The sequence below is a fragment of the Manacus candei genome, unplaced genomic scaffold, assembly GCF_025592945.1.
Source record: "Manacus candei isolate 608988 ecotype Guabito, Panama unplaced genomic scaffold, ASM2559294v1 h1tg000026l, whole genome shotgun sequence".
In the NCBI taxonomy this organism is placed as follows: domain Eukaryota; kingdom Metazoa; phylum Chordata; class Aves; order Passeriformes; family Pipridae; genus Manacus; species Manacus candei.
In genome coordinates this window covers 2,466,434-2,486,295 of record NW_026138074.1, presented here as the reverse complement: position 1 = coordinate 2,486,295, position 19,862 = coordinate 2,466,434, and the positions used below count along the sequence as shown (strand labels likewise).

At 40.9% G+C, this 19,862-nt stretch overlaps 1 protein-coding gene across 6 annotated transcripts in view; it reads left to right on the top strand.

The window, feature by feature from the left end:
• FYCO1 (FYVE and coiled-coil domain autophagy adaptor 1) overlaps window positions 1–19,862 on the top strand; it is a 45,857-nt gene that overhangs the window by 1,106 nt on the left and 24,889 nt on the right. For all 6 annotated transcript variants that reach the window (XM_051789242.1, XM_051789243.1, XM_051789241.1 and 3 more), the window contains exons 2-8: window positions 8,317–8,499; window positions 9,988–10,094; window positions 11,124–11,249; window positions 14,843–14,949; window positions 15,827–15,970; window positions 16,712–16,805; window positions 17,200–19,830. In XM_051789242.1, coding sequence (XP_051645202.1) covers window positions 8,445–8,499; window positions 9,988–10,094; window positions 11,124–11,249; window positions 14,843–14,949; window positions 15,827–15,970; window positions 16,712–16,805; window positions 17,200–19,830 — 3,264 coding nt within the window. In that variant the 5' untranslated portion in view covers window positions 8,317–8,444. The remainder of the gene's footprint in view (window positions 1–8,316; window positions 8,500–9,987; window positions 10,095–11,123; window positions 11,250–14,842; window positions 14,950–15,826; window positions 15,971–16,711; window positions 16,806–17,199; window positions 19,831–19,862) is intronic.

Sequence of the window (19,862 nt, the reverse complement as noted above, 5' to 3'; positions counted from 1 at the left end):
AAGTTTCAAGTTTAAACAGAGGGAGCAGTACCAGGCCTTTGCCTCTTTAAGGCTGAAGATCGAAAGTGGGTGTTTGATTTTATCCAGCTCAGACTTCATGCACACACGAGGCAAGCTAGGATGAAACTTTGAGGGTAAAACATGTTCTCTGTCTTGGCTGGAACAAGGCAACATGTTCTTTCTTGATGTTTTTCTTATTTTCAATTCTGACGTGGTGTTTCAGAACATGCGGCAGAGGAGATAGACTGCCTTGCAGTAGTGTGTTTTATGTTTTTCAGATTTTGTTGTGTACAAGGCAGTTTCCTGTAGTCTTTAAATGATCCTCGTGGGATTGCTTGAATTTAAAAAATGTTCTAGATAATCCAAATAGTGTCTCCAAACATTCACATTCAGAAGACTGCACTGCAGTTAAAAAGTTGTATTTAAGATGCTTTGCTGCAAAACAAGTGATAGCCTATTTTGCTCTGCTTGTTGTAGTAAAGACAACGCAGAAAGAATCGTGTCCTGCAGAATATACCACCTAAGGAGTCTTTCTGCTGTGCCTTTTGCAATCAGATATGTCTATCTCATATTGGCCTCATTAGCCACCAGCGTGCTTGTAACAAATGTGGATAGACCCTTCCTAAATCTTTGTTCAGGAAGCCTAGCCATGGTATTTGACAGTATTTGTTGTAAACATGGTTTCACTACTTCTTCTGAAGAGCCTGTTAGTTCGTTATGGAGTCTAATTTTCACGTATAAAAGAGTCTCTTATGTACACCATCTGATAACAGTGAGTGTATTGTATTTGCAGTCCCTCTCTCCACTGCTAGAGGGTTACATAAAAGGAATAGGAATTTGTCCTAGTGTCCTGGAGGCCAGGATCCTCTAAGACTTGTTCTGTGAGTGATCCAAATCTAAACAAACAACTAGGGAGAGAAAACTCTTAAAGATGTAAAGAAAACTATGTAAAATTGTGGAAATTATGCGATGCACTCAAGGAAAAGTAGTGCTGATTTTTTTTTATCTCAAATTGTTATTTGTTTTTCTTAGTTGATTACATTTAAAAATTAACAATTGCCTGTTTGTCACATAAACCCTGAACTCTTCTAGTATTCTTTAGATGTTGTTGAGATTATTAAACTGAAGGGAACTGTAAGAGCCCTGAGTGCTTTCATTGTTACATATTACTAGGTTTGTTTATTTATTTGTATTACTATGTTTTTATGTGTTTGGTTTTGCCAAAGCAAGGAAACTTTTTAGCAGCTTGTATCCAGTCTAGTTCATATTTTCATGTAGTAATTCCTGTTTGTCCAGGGAGTGGTGGCTGTTTGTGTCCAAAAATTCTGTAGTAGTACTAATTTAAAGTACTTTGCCTAAATGTATTCTGAAGATGGTTTCACATTTGTAACGCTGGTAGAAGGAGCAGAGCCTTTTTGCAGAGTGCCTGGATCTCAGTGCTTGGTACAGCGCTGGGAAACTTGCTGCGCAGGGCCTTGACTTGTATACCCTTCCCTGTGATTTAATATTTTTGTCCATCAGAGTATTCTGTGTTTGTTCATGGTATAGTGATCTCAGCAAAGATATTTATAAACAGTTAACCCCTGAATGTGTCCACCATGGCATTTAATTTCTTGCTGGGAAGAAGGATGAGAACAGGAAAGCTCTTGCTACTGCTACAAGCCAGTTTAGGTTTTGAAAGTGAACCGGTTGGATGAGGGTATCCCTGAATAACTGGGCTCATGCCACGCCTGCGTCATCTGCGAGCCTGTCTGTTCCCAGCCGGCCCAGCAGTTGCAGTCTCATACAGGCCTCTCTTCCAAACTCTGGGGCTTGAAACTCTGAAATTTCCCTACACTAGAAAACCCACAAGAAAAGAGGGAGAGGAAATACTCTGTTCTTCCTGCTGCAGAGGAAGGAAAACAAGAGTTCTTTCTGTTGGCTCTGGGGCAGCATGAAGCACTTGGTGGCCTGTCAGTTTGAGTTGTCTCAGGGTGCTTTTCATTTGCCTTGCCCTCTATTTGATCTCCATGCATGTGACCAAAACCTGTAATTTTCAGTGTTACAGGTTGCTAGTTCACTGGGAAGTATATACAGGCCAGGAGTTGTCCTAGGGAGCTGCCACTGCTGTTGGACATGTGCAGTGCTACTGGTGGGCAAGTCTCAACACCCACCTGCCAAACTTCCCAAAACCATTAGCTGGAGGAAGCCTTTTCAAGTGCCTTTGAAACTTTGTCTTGGAAAGCCTGTGTGGAGTGGTAGATACAAAGGTAAAAAATCCTGCTGAGGAAAGGTCCCATTCCAAAGAGCCAGGATGTAATGGTTGTTGCTTTTAACCTATCCCAAAGTCTCGGAGGTGGCTGAAGTGCTTTACTCAGGCTGAGCTTGCTGAAGGAGTTAACAAAGCTCAGAGACCAACTTTGGAGAAAACTCTCCATGAAAAACATGAGAGTTTTTGAAATCTCCAGGCTTGGACAATGAGCAAGTTGGGTGTCATGAATCACCAACACTCCTTTGCAGCTGGAAGTCCTCCGCTGTTTCTATTTCTGTAGGTGTCTACAGGGTGCTCCTCAGAGTAGCACCCGAGCATCAGGTGTATGGCTTGAAGAACGTGTAAATAGTTGTGCGAGTTATGGAGTGGAAGAGCAGGTTTTGTGGCAGGGAGGGTACACGGTGACATGGGGAGAATGGTTTGGGAGTATGAGAGCACAAATGGGGACAAACCTTTTAACTTCTGAATGAAATTTATCTTTTCAGCTCACCATACAGGCAGAGGGATACCTTCTGGAGGGGGAGTGAAATAGGATGGGAGCAGCTGAGAAGAAGCAAGTCTCTGGGAGAGTTATGGTTAGGTTAATTGATAGATATTAGTAAACAAGGTAGAACTCCTGACATGGGGCGAGGTCTGGTGTGTTCTAAGGAAAAAGGGCAGATGAGTTTGTTAAAAGTGATACTAGTGCAATTCCTGTTATCAGAAGAGTGCTCTTCTCTTTGTAAACTGACTGCTTCCTCAAACAGGGAATTTCTCTGGTCATGAGATAGGGCTGAGACAGGGTTGTCTTTGTGAGATATGTACAAGCCTGTGATGTTGTTTGAAGAAAGTGATTGTTTGAGTTCATGTTGTTCAACAGGAGTCTCTGTCTCTCCTCTGATGCAAAGTCTGATCCCTCGTCCTGTGTGGCAAAGTTCAGTGTAAGGTTTTAAAGAGTTTTAAACCAGGTCTTAGAGTGGAGGTGCAATTCAGTAGGTGCAGCATTAAAAAAAATTGTTAGGGTTGCCAACTTTGCCCACATGAGGTTAAAAATTAACTCTGTCTCATGGAATTCTTACCATGCCACTGGTATAGTCATGTCTGTTGCCTAGTTTTGATCTTTTTCTAAGAACAGGTTGCAAATACAAGGAATAGAGCTGGAATGCAGGTCAGTTGTTCATAGAAAGGGAAGATTGTACAAAGAAATTTATAAAACTTTACTGGTTCTTCTGTGTCAGTCTCTCTTTCAGATTAGGGGTACAAGAAGTATTTTATGAATGTTGTTAGTTTGTGCACCTATGCTGTAAAATGCATATCCCTAGAGCACAAGAGCCTTCCCACAAAAACAGCTTTACTATAAAGAATCCTTAACTATAAAATGCTTCTTCTCTCTGAGGCATTTGTGAAATACATGATTGTTTTTATGCACTTCATCTTGTTACTCTATTCTGCTATGCCAAAATAAACTTCAAAACAAGGTTTGTGCGTATCAACATGTGGAAAATCCAGCATGAGTTTGCAGCATGGTCTTATACTTGAGGTACTAGAAGAAATAAACATTCCTTTAAAATGTTTTTGTTTGTCATTGAAATGTGAAGGTTTGTTGGTGTAGAAAATGCAGGGGGAAGATTAATTTAGCAAGAAAATTTCACTTCTCAGAATGGAAACCCTAGCTGACATTAAGGCTGTGCCTGCCTTTTGTTTTTAGTTGTCCTGTGTATTGTAGTGCAGCGTGTGTTTATATCAGTCACATTTCTTTGCATGCAGTGTTAAAGCACAAAGGTTTGGGTTGCCCAGTAAAAGCGTGTGTGTGGTTATGACAGAAGAGTCACTCTGTCCTTTTTACAGCTCACTTCAGACTCTTACTTCCAGCAAACAGTTCTTCAGCTTCATGAATGTGCAGCTTTATGTACCTGCATGGTGCAAAATGGGAAAAGCTAGCAGCACAGTTGCCAAGAATTCCACTGGGGCTCTGTTTCCTGTAACAACAAAGTACCAAGTAGTTTTTCCAGACAATTACTGGAATGAAATTATTTAGCTAAATCAGTGGTGTTGCGGCCCTGAGAGTTAGGGATTTTCTTTTCCCAGTTCTTTCTTCATCTTTGCTGTGAGGTTTGTATTCAGTGTTCTTTTGTTAGTGTGTCTTGTAACCAACTGTATGACTAGATAGGTTGGGGTTTTTTTCCACAGTGTGCTTTGCTGTTATCAGTCAGTATCTGCTTTTATAGGACAAATCATGTTCACACCACACAAGGGAATAACACAGTTAAGGTTGTTGTGACTCACAAACATAAGTTTTATCTCAGTATCCTCACTTGTCTGTTTCGTTTCATATGGAATGTTAGAACAGGCATAGGTCTGCATGCACCAAATATTTAAAGGTGTTATGATACTGTTGAGGGACATGTGATGAAATGTCCTTATTTATAATGGCTAGACCAGAGTAGTTATGTTAACAGGAAATATTTCTGTAAGCAGTACAAAGTAGTGGATCTTGGTTTCCAATGAGTAGTTCTTGTAAATCTGATTTACTGCTTAGTTGAATTACACCAAGTCTGCAGTGTGAGCTCTGCTCTTAGAGTATGCTGAAAATGCACGAGTGGGGAGTGGATTCTCTGATATCAGGCTATAAAAGAGGTCTCACTGCAGCCTTTTTATCAATGAAGGGACACTCTGCTCATGGACTTCCTCCCAAATTACTGTTCTGATTGCACATGGGGGAGTGTAATATTTTGAAGACAACTACTTTCTGTCAAAGTTGGCCAAAATTGACCAATGAAGTAAAAAAAAATGTACCTGCTGGAGATGCAGACATGATGTAGAAAATTTTATGCAATCAGATTAAAAGTAGGTCATTGTAGCTACTCCACTAACCAATTTAATTACAGCCATTAAACTTTGTTTCCTGTTTTATATGTGTCTCACTCCCCTTCAGGTAAATCTTTTCTTTTCCTGGACGTGGGCTATTTCCTTTCTGCTTCTTTCTTTAATATCCAGGATATCCTCCTCTGTAAAGAAGATTGTCACCCCCACACTAGTACTTATGCCAGCAAGAGAGGCAGGAACCACCTTCAGAGATCAGCAGGCACAGCCCAAGAGTGTGAGGAGGGACTGATGACATGTGTTGCCTCCTCTGTGCCACATCTTTAATGTAGCTGCACTGATGTCATGGCAGCTCTGCAGTTCTTGTGCAAGTTAATGCCATCAGCCTTAGTCCAGTGCTGTTATGTTGTTATGTAAGAGGCAACGATGCATCATCTGAAAAGCTTTTGACCCGCAGCGGGTCATTTGTGCCTGACGAATGTATCATGCTGTTTTCGCATAGCAGATATTTACAGGCGTACATAATAGGATAGGAAATGCTGGAGGAACAAGGTTGTGCTCCAAAGAATTCTGTGATCAGGAAGGATTAGATCAGGTGTTTACAGAAGTTCTTCCTATTTTGAAACATTGAGAAACCAGCTAAGGTACGTTACCAACTTTCTTTGCCACTGGAAGTGGGAGCTCTGCACCCTTCTGAAAGATGGACTGTGTTTTCTAAGAACACCTCTGGAAGGACCATGGAGGGGAGAAGTACCTTTCTCCCCATTTTGCAGAGGAGAAGTTAAAAAGTTTCAGCACATTTGCCTTATGTAATAGCCCAGGTCAAAAGATCCCTTTCACCTCTGGAAAGAGAAGGGGTTAAATGCATGTCTCAGGGTTGGGAGCTGATGCAAGGAAGGGGGAGCTGTGAGACCTTGCTCCAGGTATTGAGAAAAGGGGTCACAGGGAGTAGACAGGGGAGCGGGCTGTGCAGCTACATCCCTCCAGCTGACTTGTGGTCTCTGTTCAGGATTTTCACATTCTGCCTAGGAGATCCCAGTGGGAATAAAGATGCATGTCTTGGGCACATTCAACACAAGAGAATCAACCCATTGGGAACACAGCCTTCCCCTGCGCTGTGCCACTGAGCTGTTGTGACTTCTGGGCAAACACACTCATTTAAGCAGTGCTAGTGGCGCTGGGGAAACTCTAAACTGCCTTAGTCCTCCTCCAGTGAATATCTGACTGGGCACCCTGCTGGGAATTAGCACTTGGCAAAGTCCCGTGCTGTGCCTGTCTGCTGTAGGATGTCCCATATCCTCCTCCCTCCTAGTTATTGCAAAATAAGGGCTCAATTCCCAATTACCTTATCTTCCAGGCTCTCTGTACATGCCTGCTGTTGGCCTGGTCATTGTTTTCCTGGCATGCCTCTTTGTGCCTCTGAAGTCTTGAATGGGAGCTTGCTCTGGCCTTTGGGAAGGACAGGCAAGATCCCCTTATTTGGTCCTTGCTCTTTTCCTTCTTTGTGTGAGGAAAAGCATTTGGTTTGGTCACACTTTTTAGCTTGCATTGCCCACATGGCACAATCTTCTCACTTAATCTTTTTGTAGCAGTTGCCAAACTGAACAGCTCTGGCTGATGTTACTGTGTGTGCTTAGAAAAGGAAACATTGACTCAGTCGGATTGTTATTCTTGCTTTTCTTTGCTGGTACCCAAGCTCAGCAAGTTGCCCGGAAGTGTGGTAGTTCCTATGTTCACTCAGTAGAATCAAGGTAGGAGTCTTGGGTATGTAATATTGTTGATTTAGGGTAAAAAACTGTGTTTGACACCACAGAAGGTCATCTGGCCTTCTCTCCCCGAAGCTACCCAGTTGTGGTGGCCAAGGCCCTTCACCGGACGGCACATGGCCCATGTGACACTTGAGTCATAACATAACAACTGCCATCAAAATATGGAAATGGAAACTAGCAGGTAACGAAAGACAAGTATTCAGAGAAACACACTGGTAAGCCTAGTTTCAGCCTTCTCTTTATCATGTTTCTGTCTCTGTGGCTTTGTTAAGGTTTGCTTTGCTTCAAATGGAAAAGAATAGGGGATCACATCAGGATCATTTTGTAACAATACCATGATACATAGGGAAGGATGGTCCATTTTTGGTTAATTCAGACACCTACATCGCCATGCCAATTTAGTTCTTTTGGGAGTGAAAGAAAAGAAAGAGAAAAGAGATGTAATAATTTCACCTAGTCACATTAGATTTCAAAAATTCGTAAGATTTTAATTAAAACTTAATTTCATCGTGGTTAATCTTGAATTATAACAAAAGCACTGAAACGTAACAGCAAATTTTCTAAAGATTCAGTACTCTGGGTGTTGTGCTTGCTTGAAAATTTGGCTGTACCACTGCAGATGGAATTCTGAACAACCTTTGAACAGGATGCTTAGTAAGTTCCCTATGCAGTTTCTGTGTGGCCTTTTTTTTCTGAATGATTGTTCCCAGATTAGTGTTTGAAAGTTTGGATCCCCAGGCATGGCTATTTTAGTAAAGCATTTTAGGCTTTTAATTAATTTTACTTACAGAAAGATTATCTGTGAGTGCTAGGTATAACTCGTCGTTGTCCTAAGCAAGGGAGGTGGTGCAAGGTATGTTTATCCAGCCAGGGATGTTGTAACAGAGCTTAAAATAAAGTGGTGTCCTCTTACATGTGTTGGGAACAGTGGGTTCTGAGAACAGGATGAGAGGTGTTTCTCATGCTAAAACCAGTCTCCAGTACTACATCTTTTAGTAGCTCTTATGCATTAAAAGTACTTTACAGTGCCAGAGAATCAAGAATGCATCATTTTTTGATTCCTTGGTCCCTGCCTACTCTATGTCTTGAAAGTCTCCCTGAAATGGAAAAGTTGTCATATCTTTTTACTCTGCAACCTGTAGGGAAGATCTAGCAGAGGGCTTCGAAGAGGGAAAATCACATGTCATTGGAACCTCCATCAGGGTCACAAGATGGATTGCATGAAATACCAACCTGAGCTGGGCTGTACAACTGACTGTGTTGTATCTACAGTAAGAGAAAATCGCTCTCTGAGGTTTGCTCAGTAGTTTTGAAAGATATAACTGAAGAAATAACTGAAATGGAAAGTGAAATCTAGAAGGAAATAAAAAAGGAGATTCCTGGAAAAGAGTTGGCCTTGGAATTCATCACTAAACAGGATCTAAAATGCCAAAGCACCTCTCTGATGCTCATTTGAGCTGATAAAAACTTTCATTTAATTTTTGATTTTTACAGTTGCAGGTGTTACAGAGAAGAATAACCAACGTCAACCCAATGGTCATCAAGGATATGAACTCTGCTGTTTTTATCTAGATGGATGAAAAGGTTAACAGCCCAGAAGGGGAGTTCCTTTTGTTTTTGAGATGGCAGCAACTAGTGGTGAAAGCCAACTGCAGCGGATTATCAGAGACTTGCAAGGTACAGTGCCATGCTGGCAGAGGCATTCTGTGGGCTGGACTGCATCCTCTGTGTTTTAGATAACACAGAGTAGAAGTTGTGTTTTCAGTTGTTACTCTTTCGTGCAGCCATTATAGCAACATAATTCAAGGTGTGTGATGTGACTAACTTTTTTTGTGAAACAAGTGCTGTACCTTCTGCAGGACCCTAAATTCCTAAATCCTGCAAATTTAAACATACAAGATAAGAAATAAGAAATATTTTTCATGCAAGATAAGAAATAATTTTTAAATATAATTTTAAAAAAGGTGTCTGTGGAGTGTGCATTGTGAGCTAGGACTTTGAGATAAGAAGGCCTGATTTTTAGACCCTTCCTTGATGGGAAGCTGGTGTGGAGTTGCTGCTAATGTGGGAAGGGAAAAAAACCAGGAGGCCAAACCAAACTAGGAAGAGAGATCCAGAGGAAGAGTGCTGGCGAATTGAACCTGCTGTTCTTGCTGCAGTGGAACCTAACTTATCCTCCACTAGAAGTAACCAACCTAATTTTCAACAGTTCTGTTGCAGGCAGAATTGGCAGCAGATTCTTAACAGTTTGCCTGCTCTCTGTCCAAACCAGCTGCTTATACAAAGATCCGGATATTTTTCCTTTAAATTTTTATTAAATATAAAGTATATGCACCGAAACTGGGAACCTTGATCTTCCCACAATATAAAAAAATGAGATCTATGTACCTGCTAACAAGAAGAGATTTTAATTTGCAAAGGCGATCGAGTCAGACTGGGAGCTGAGGCTCACTCAGTCACCTGAATTAAGTACAAAACCCAAGTGGAAAGCAAATTCAAAGTCAGTAATTTCTGATGCTGAGAAGTACACCTGTTGGGGTGTCCAGGAGGACAACAGAGTTTGTTTTGACTTGAGTTTTCCTCACCCACTACGGCTGTACATTTGAGGGAAGAGAAGTTGCTGTATGCTTTTTTTATGTAAATTATTTTCCCCGTTTGTGTTTGTAACCAGCACAAGCTGAACCTTCCTGAATAAAGCATGGAGAAGATAAATGTGCTGACCGAATGACTGTTCTCGTGTTACTGATCCCCTTTAGCAGATTACATGCTTTGTCCTTTCTAATCAGAATTCTGTTTGTTCTGTGGCAATACCTTAATGTGCACATGAAACAGCAAAAAGTTATTTCTCTTTCCTCTGCTGAGGTAGCAGTTAGCAATTGTCTGTTACCAGTTTTTGCTATGTGTCAGAAGTGCTAAGTGTCCTTTTAAGAAGGAGAAATAGTCCACACAGCAGGTTGACATAGCTTGAGCTCTAGTTTTATTACAGGTGATCTTAAATTGCAAGCATATCAGTAATTTTTTTCCCCTGTCATTAAGACATTTCAACTAAAAAAAACTGAATACACATGCAAAATATCCATGAAGAAACCATTTATTTAGTTGTTTATGGATTTAGTGCTATATATCATTTGCATTAGTTAACTATTTTGGTGTCTTGTTTCACAGATGCTGTGACTGAGTTAAGTAAAGAATTTAAAGAAGGAGGGGAACCGATCACAGATGACAGTGGCAACTTGCAAAAATTCTCCTACAAGCTTGAGTACCTTCTGCAGGTAGAAAATGATGTGTGTCATTTGTAATCCACCAGCAAAGCTCAGCCTTGTTTTCTCTTACTGCCTGTTCAATATGTGGGGTTTAACTCAAGTAATCATAAATGTCCAACTGAGTCTCTTTTTATTTTTTTGTGTGTGTGTCTGGTAAGTGGACTGAAATGCATGCTGCTTATTGTACTTATTTCAAATGAAAATAAATGTAATCAAAAGGAAGAACTGGCAGTTTGATTGAAGAATGTAAGGCATTTCTTCATGGACCTGAAAGATCTGAGCTTGATTTTAGAGATATATCCTGCTAAGTTATCCTGGAAAAACTGTGGTAATGAGTTCTTGACAACATTTTTATGCAAAATAAATACTAGTGAGCTGTTCATGGTGCAAATATAGTAGTGTGAGTAATTTACAGAATTTTTGGCAATTTCACTTCAGAAATTCTTTTTTATTGTATGGAAGTCTTAATGCAAAATGCTGATTTTTAATCTGGAGTGCTATTTTTTTTCCCCATCCTCAAAATCTGAGTAAAAGAGAACATTGCTGGGCAAACTGAAATTCAGTTTGCATAGTGTCTTGTCCACATATACTGTAATCGTGTCACTGATTGCAACAAAGACATGCTAATCTAGCTTTAATCTAGGCAAGGGAGTTTTAATTGGGTTGCAGAGACTTCAGCAGAAGCTGAAGAATCCTTTGGGATTTGAGTGGCCCAAGCTGCAACTGGTTGTTAGTTCGTTGCTCTTGAACAGCTGCCGAATCTGTTGTAAATCTTTGTTTTGGCAGTTTTGAAAGGATAGCTGTATTTTAAAGAGACTCAAAACATTTTTATCTGTTACTGTCTGTAAAGTAGCTTTTGTAACTGCTGGATTGCATCAGCACAATGCAATGTCTCCTTCCTTTGTGAATACACTGGCTAAAGCTAAGAGGAGTCATGAAAGCTCATATTACTGGGAGAGGAACAGAATTCCAAGTAGCTATATATAAATATATTTATAGTTAAGTTTTGCTCATTGCATTTTGTTTTCCTCGTTTAAGTTTGACCAGAAAGAAAAAAGCACATTGCTGGGCAACAGAAAAGACTACTGGGATTATTTCTGTGACTGTCTGGCAAAAATCAAAGGAGCTAATGATGGAATCCGCTTTGTCAAGTCTATTACAGAAGTAAGTATATCAGCTAAGTATTGTAATATGTGGTTTATGCTTTGGTAGGTCTTTTTAGAGAGCATTAGAAACAAACCAAAAAACTCCACTGCTTTTAACATATAGCAAAAAAAATAGGGGATTTTTATTTGTTAATTCTCATGTAAAGTATAAAAATGCAAGGTTACCTTTTTTACTAGAGCATTAAATTATGTAGGATTAGATAGCTTGACTCCTGTTTCGAAGGCCACTTAAAACAAGTGAATGGACCTGTTTGGTTGTGCCCTGCCTTTTCATAAACTTAGTACCATTTTCTCTAAAAAGAAGTGAAAAATTAAGTCAAGGGCAGAGCCTGCCATCTTTAGCACAGCTTACAGCAGGACTTGGCTCTAAGATGAAAGGTTCACTGTATTTGACATTTCTTAAGACCTTTTCAACTGGTCTGTAGAGTTGAGGAGGACTGACTGAGAGCAGCAATTTCATCTTCTGTCTCAACTTTATTTCTCTGTGTGAAATAGCATGATGAAATGACTTGGAATGGTTGTCTTTATTACCTGGGTTAAGCTCTTATGAACAGCACAAAAAGCCTTGTTTCTGTTATATACAGTAATAAAAGCTTAATCTTGTAAAAGCCATGTTATGTCTTCAGCTCAATAAGTGGGTGGAATAAATACTGTGAGAAGCTTTCTGTGTTGATCCTGTCTGAGTCCTTAGAACTGTTTGAAGATTTTCCTTGTGGTAGAAGAGGCGGTGGTGTGGTGGTGCCAGCCAGCATTGTCGTGATGCTCGGTGCCATTATCTGGGAGCAGGGCTAACTTGTATTGGCAAGTTACTATTTACAGCACATTTCCCTATTAGCAGCTCTAGATAATGTTGTTTTGATCCATCTGGAAAAGAACCATCATACTGTAGCAGAGGCAGGCCCTGAGTTCTCTACCTTGCTTTCTTCTCCCTGCAACTTCAACAGTATTAAATTTTGCTGTTCCAAGGTGAACAATCCAAGGAAGGGTTCCAGTTTGTTTTACCACTGGGAAGGAAAAGAGGGGAGAGACATGGAAATTTGATTTGAATTTCCCATTACTTCCAGGAAGACTGGCAAAGTAAGGACAGTAACTGCTGCAGCAGGAAAGATCCTCTGACTATAGATAGTGACCCCTAAATTCTCAGTAGCAGTAGCCAATCTGATTTCTCTGCAAAGGTGGTTGTGCTGCAGTCTTTAACAGTCTGTTGCCTGTGGTATCACCTGCATATTACCACACGTAAAGACTTTGCTTTTTCCTCCTTCAGTACCTCTGGCTGCTTGATTGTTAGCACGGTATCAGAAGTTATTGTTTGGAAGTAGGATAGTTTCTATTTCAAATTATGTGCAACTATAGAATTTAGCTTGTGGAAAACTTCTTTTAACTTTATTAACTTGTGCTTTAGGAATATGAACACTTAAAAAAGAATCAATCAGCCATTTCAGATAACTGAGCTGGCAGACTTGGGTCCATGACACAAAAATATGTTTGTAATTTCCCTTAATTACAGGTAGAAATCATCAGCCAATCTTTGAACCTGACTGGATAGAACACAAAGGTTTCCAAATGTCATTTATTTGCTCATGGAACAAGACTTTGACTTTCAAAGGTGGAAGTGAACAGAAAGGAAAAAGCAATGGCAGTTAATTTTAAGAATGATCAAACATTTAACAGCATAATGCCTCCCCTTCTGCTCTGCCTTTAGTACTTCTAATATTAGGGTGCATGATAGGCTAGAGAGGTGGAGCAAGGAGGCAAATGGAATACCCTGGAAACTGTTATCTGTTAATTACAGAGGGCTTTATTCTTTGTGGCAGTAGGTGAGCAGGGAGTTCTGATCATTCTCCTTTTCCTTTCGAAAAGTGATTACACTGAATACACATCTTTCCAAATCTTGACAACCATACATTGCACCTTAGCTACAGTGTTTGCTGTCTAAATGGAAACACTTCCAAAGCCAGATACTGCCTGCCTCCCTGATTGCTAGTAGGGCTCTAGCGGGCAGTGGCATGGTTTCGCTTCCTAGCCAAATAGTCTTTGGCTATTTGTAGCTGCATATACATTTTCCTCTAGTCCTTATCATGTACATTTGTTCTGGTATCTCCATGCTTAAAAAAGGCATTGCAATTTAAATTGATAAACCAGTGGGAGTAAGGATAGGATTAATTCTGTGGCTTCCAGTGGGGTTTTTTTTGGACAGTTCTTAACGTATTCACTAAATGTGCCTAGTTAGGAAAAACTCTTGTAAGCTTCTGTGCACAGGGTGGGTATAGCATCTCCCTGAAGAAATCTTCAGACATCTCCAGGGTGAATGAAGGTGAAAACCTGTTGGTAAATTAAATTTGCTGTTTCTGGGGTATTTAGTGTTTGGGGACCATGTTTTTTGTATTTTGTGTCCTATAGAATTCAAAACAAAAAGCAGTAAAAACTGTTGCTTTCTTTACTCCACATTTCATTTATGTTCCTTTTATAAAGAACATTTTTGTATGTAATGGGTTACTGAGCTAAATGAGGAACCTGTGTCTTACTTCAGAGCATAAGCCCAGTAACAGCAAAAACATGGAAGTTGAGAGTTTTAGGTATTGCTGTTACTTCACCACAGTGGAATATTGATCAGCAGGAGAGAAAGCTTGTGTGGCCTTTGAGCCTTCTTTTACACTAACTTTTCAAGCAAAGTTTACAGTAACCTACCAACTTGTGCCTCAACCCATCTAATATTTGTCTTGTCTTCTATTTTAGATAAAGAATTTATTTGCTTTGTTAGTTGGATGAGCAGTTTGGTGAGAAATTCTTTCATCACGTTCCATTTCCTTTCCTAAATTGATTACTGATTTTGATGGAAAGAAAAAGTGAAACACTACTATTCAGAGTTTCACTATTTTGCAGGACAGAAAATGGTTCAGATGTAAAAGACAAAACAAAATATCAATCCCCGAAGTCAATAGCTATAACAAAATTCAGTGCTGAGTTTTGTGATTCTGCTTATGTTGACTTAACAGCTGTCTTCCTAAAGAGATCCATCAGTTTCAGTCATGCAGCTGCTCTTGGTCTGAAGTAAGAATACTTAATGGCTAAGTATTAAGAAAGGCTTTTTGCATCATCTGGGGTTACTGTGTCCATGGGGATGTATATTTGTATATGTATACATTTTTGTTCTGTGACTAGACCTTTCCTAAAGCTCTTCCAGCTGTGGCCATAAACATCTTAAGCATCATTCAGCAGTCACTTCTGGCTTTGCTGGGCATGTTGAGGTTTTGGCTTATATTGGGAATTGTCCTTAGCATAGTCTGTACTCAGGTACTCCGTATATTCTATGATTCCTTGGTCCTGTGGTGCCTTTTTTAGTATTATAAAGTGGACAACAGCCAGCTGTAGAAAGAAATTTATCCTTCAAAAAAGATTCCACCCAATGACAGACTTGGGAGAAGGTGTCTCTCAGTGGCAGTTCTTCCTGCTTTCCTTGACAACTTTTTCCTTTACAGTGGCTTACTGTGAGGGTTTTTTTATGGCGCTGTGTAGACTGTTCTGGCTATGTTTCTACATGATTACAAATGGTATTTAGAATTTTCTTTTCTTGTGGTTTCTCCCTTCCAGCTAAGAACATCTCTTGGAAAAGGAAGAGCATTTCTTCGTTACTCCCTGGTTCACCAAAGACTAGCAGACACCTTGCAGCAATGTTTTATGAACACCAAGGTGACCAGGTGAATAGCAAAGTACCTTGTTAACTAATGGGTGTTTGCTCAGTGTGATCTAGCAACATCACCTAGTAGCTATTGAAAGAAGTTGAATCCCTTCCAAATGGGTGGCTTAGAGAGCTGGTAATAGGATATGAAGGATAATAGACCTTCTGGCCTAGGTCACTGGTTCATATCTATCTTGGGCTTGTAAAGATTGAAAGTTATTACAGGTAAATGTGTGTGGAATGGGTGGTATTGGTGCTTCCGTGTGTTGATCTCAAAGGTCATGTTTTCATAAGTATGGAAGATCCTGTGTTTGATCAGCTGCACATCATGAGGGAGGATTAATTTGGATATGTTGCACAAAGCCCTAGAAAGCATTTCCATATGCCTCTGGATTGTCATACAGAGGAACAACTTGCCCCTGGCCAGGGAACACCAAAGGTAGCTTGTAGTTGTTTGGAGGGACACCGCTAGGGCATTTAGAATAAGCCAACTATTTTCACAGTGTATTTAGCTCTGGATGCTGCTTTCTGTCCCTCATTTTTGATGTACTAAGTGAGTGCTTTAGGTATTTACTGTGTGATTTTCCCATGTATAGCAAATATATTGTATTGTCAGTGATTTGCCCAAGCACTAGAGGAAAAAGTCTTCTGTGCAGGGGCTCCTCTGAAGATATTTATGTGGAATTAATTAAAGTTGTTTAATTTTTTTTACATCAAAGGGATGGGATGTAGTTTGGTGGGTCTAGTTGCTTTCAGTTTGTGTTTAGAATAGTGTATCCTAATTTTTCTGGGGTGGAGTAAATAATGATGTTGTTGAGTTTTTTTGCAAGAGAAACTGCTTCTTCTCTTTTGCTTATGAATAAGTATTAATTGTTTTTTGTTTGTTTGTTTTCAAGTGACTGGTACTATGCAAGAAGTCCATTTCTGAATTCCAAAATGAGTTCTGACATTGTGGGTCAGCTCTATGAGCTCACTGATGTTCAGTTTGACTTGGCATCAAGAGGCTATGATTTAGATGCTGCTTGGCCAGCATTTGCCAGGTAAGATAGAACCACTTTGTCATTTTGTATTAACAGGGCCATAAACCACTTGCCTGTTAAAGACCCTGTAAAAGTTTATGCTTTTGAAGGTAGGAATACTTGTGTTAGAGCAGGTATATACTTTTCCATTTAATTATTCTATGAACAAATTGGCCTGTTTTTCCTTCTAGTATCCTATGTCCCAGCAATCAGAGCTGATGCTCCATAATACAGTACTTTCAGTAACAGCAGTTTAGGCCCAAATCCCAAGCTATTCTCATCTATACAGGCACAAGAAGAAATGTTCTTGGCTTCTGTTTTAAGAACTGAGACATACAGTGGGTGGACAGGCTAGCAGTGTGCTTCACTTGCAGCAATGGTGATCCCAGTAGACTTGGGAAATAACAAAAACTACTAGGTCTGGTCCAGATCCATTTGTATCAATGAGAATTTTCTAGGGCCACTTGCTGCCACCACCTGGTTGAGCTGCTGCCACACAGCAATACAATTCCCTAGAGTAAGACTGCACTGGTTCTTGTGGATGTGGGAAGTCATAGCTACCAGCCCCATAATCTTTTATAGGTGCCTTCGATATCCCTATTTTATTTTTCATCAACTTCAGTGGTTGTTGGCCAAGGCAGCAGGTGCAGTTATGTCTTTTTGCATGTGGTAGATACTAGTAGATAAATCTTACATATACAAGTGGAAAGACCTGTATATATGTGCTCAGAGTTATATATTGGTTCTCTGTGTGATCAACAGAAGGACACTGTCCTCGCTTGGATCTTCAGCATATTTATGGAAGCCTCCAAGTCGCAGTTCCAGCATGAGCAGTTTAGTGAGCAACTATTTGCAGGTGAGCAGATTGCAAATAAGTATTTATGTGGCGTGGTAGATCTTTAGTTGGCATAGTTCCAGAGAACTTGGTGGTTTTATCATGGTTGTGACTCTTATAATGCTAAACTACAAAAAAGGGTTCTTAATTAAAAGTAAAGAGAATTGTCTGGTAGCTGAATCAACTGAATGTGCAAATATTGTAAAGGAAAAAAAATATATTCAGAAGACTACCTGCAGATAGGTATGCTTTCATCTATCTTTTGGGAAAACAAGTCCCATTTCCTGTAAGTAGATATCTTGCAGTGCTGTGAACACAACGTAGAATGTCACTGTGTGTTAAGAATCTGAACTTGCATTTATGTACATGTTTAATACTACTTAAACGTTCTGGTTTTCCCCCTCTGTTCATTTAGGCCCAAGAGTTTCCCTCCAGCCCTGATGTAAATAGCTCACTGAATGTTGAACACCTTGAGGGCTATGAAGAGATGCGTTTAGAACTTGACCAGGCTGAGCTGAGGCAGAGGGAACTTCAAGATCGTATTCACCAGCTAGAAATGGAAAACCAGGAGCTCCAGGCAGCTGTCAGCCTTCAAAAAGAGCAAGTACAGGTAGAAAAGGAGAAGAGCAATAACTACAGTGAGGAGAACTCCCGGCTGACAAAGATGATCACAGAGTTACAGAAGCAGTGTGAGGTCTCACACTCCACTCAGAGCACTGTCCATGACCTGCAGAAGTGCCTACAGTCATTGGAATTAAATGCAGTGGAGCAGCAGAAAGAATATTCAACAAAAGTGGAGCAGCTGTTGACCAGCAAGGAAGACTGTGCCTCAAAATTGCAGGTTTCAAATCAGGAGCTGGAGACCTCGAGGGCTTTGATTGCTGTGAATAATCTTTGCATCGATGAGCTCAAAGCCAAGCTGAGTTCTGCAGAACAGAAGAATCTCAGCCTCCTTGCGAAAGTTGATGCTGCCTTGGACGAAAAGGGGCAGCAAGCCACAGCCCAGTGTGACTCTGCCCTACAAATACATGCACTGTTAGAGAAGCTTCAGGAGATGGAAAAGGAAAAGGCAGATATGCAAAGACTCAATGATGAACGTGCGTCTCAGCTGAAAGCAGCAAAGGAGGAGCTGCGGCTGAAAGAACAGGCACAGAAGGAACTGGAATCCAGATACAATCGCCTCACTGCTGACTCCAGAGAAGAAAGTGAAAAGCTGATTGGGAGCCTGGAAACTATGACAAAGGAAAAGGATGCACTTCAGGAGGCCCTGACTCTGAAAGGAAAGGAGATGGCTGAGCTCCAGACCCAGGTAATGGGGTCGCTGGCTCAGGTGGGGTCACTGGAAAAAAGTCTTGAGGAAGCCAGGAAAGAAAAAGAGAAACTTGAGGAGGAATATGGTAGGAGGGAAGGAGCACTGAAGCAGGAATCCCAGTCACAAGCAGAGCAACTTGCACTACAGGAGGGTCACTTAACAAAGGTGAGTCAGACTGTGTGTAGCCTTGAGGAGCAAAACCGCAAACTCATGTCTGAGAAAGAGCATCTTGGGCAGAAAGTCAAGGAGCTGGAGGAGCAGATGGAGCAGCAAAACTCTGCAGTGACCGAATTGGATGAGGAGAGCAGGAAGCTGAAAGCAGAGAATATGAATTTGCAGCAGTCCAAGAACAAGATGGAAGCGAAGCTGAAAAATCTGGAAGCTTCTAAAGCTTCCCTGGAAGCTGAGGTAGCCAGGCTGAGAGCCTCTGAGAAGCAACTTCAGAGTGAGATAGATGATGCCCTGGTGTCAGTTGATGAAAAAGAAAGAAAGCTCCGGGGCGAGAACAAACAGCTGGATGAAGACTTGCAGAATGCTAGGAGGCAAAGCCAAATTCTGGAGGAGAGGTTGGAGGCTCTGCACTCAGAATATGAAGAACTAAGGCAAAGAGAGGAGACCACCAAGGAATCTTATGCCTCACTTGAAGGACAGCTAAAGAGTGCCAAACAGCATAGTTTAGAAATGGAAAAAAGCTTGGGCACCTTGAAGGAAAGCAAAGAGTGTCTCCAGTCACAGGTCACAGAGAAGGAAGTAGAACTGCAAGGCTTGGAGAACCAGTGTGAGCAGCTGAGAGCAGAAGCTGAAAGACACAGAAAGAAAGCAGAGACTCTTGAGGCAGAAAAGCTCAGTGTTGAAAAGACATGCCTTCATCAGACAAAGCTTATAGAATCCCTCACATCAGAAAAAGAATCAGTGGAAAAACAGCAACTACAGCAGGCAGCTTCCCTGGAGAAGGAGGCAAAAGAGCTGGCCTTCAGACTGACCATGAGCGAAGAGCAGTTGGAGGTCAACCGAGGTGAAGTGTCAAGGCTGCAAGCAGAAGTCCTAGACCTGCGAGTCAAACTTCAGCAGGCCACTGATGAGAGGGAGAGGATGAGAGGTGAGCTGGCAGTCGCTGTGACTGCCTTGAGTGAGCAGAAGGAGCTTGTTCAGCAGCTGAAAGAGCACAGTGAGTGTCTCAACAGAAACCATGTGCAAGAACTGCTACAATGTAAAGAAAGGGAAGAAGTGCTGAAAAAAGAGCAGGAGACAACAGCCCATCAAAAAACTGAGCTGGAAAATAATTTGCTGAACTTGAAGGAAGAGCTATCCAAGGTTAAGCAGTACTTGGAAAATGCTAGAATGGAAAACGAAGAAAACAAAGATCTCCTCCACAGGACCAACACAGATATGGCTGAACTTGGTATTCAGATTTGTGGCTTGTCCTCTGAAAAGATGGATGCAGAAGAGCAGTTAGCCCAGGCCAGAGAAAGGCTCAAAGAACTGGAAGAACAGGCGGCAGAGCAACAGAAGAAGCTGAAGCTTGACATCTCTAATCTCAAAGAAGAGAACAAGAGCTTGCAAGAGAAATTAGAGGAGGCTCAAATATGTGCCGCAGCTGTCCCAAATCTGCAATTGCAGCTGGAGACAGTAAAGAAACAGGCACAGAGTTTCCAAGAGACCAGCCAAGAAGAGCTGTCTGCAATAAAATTTCAAATGAGCACAGAGATTCTAAATTATCAGACAAAATTCAAGGTAAATTAATGTAATTATTATAGCTGAGGGAG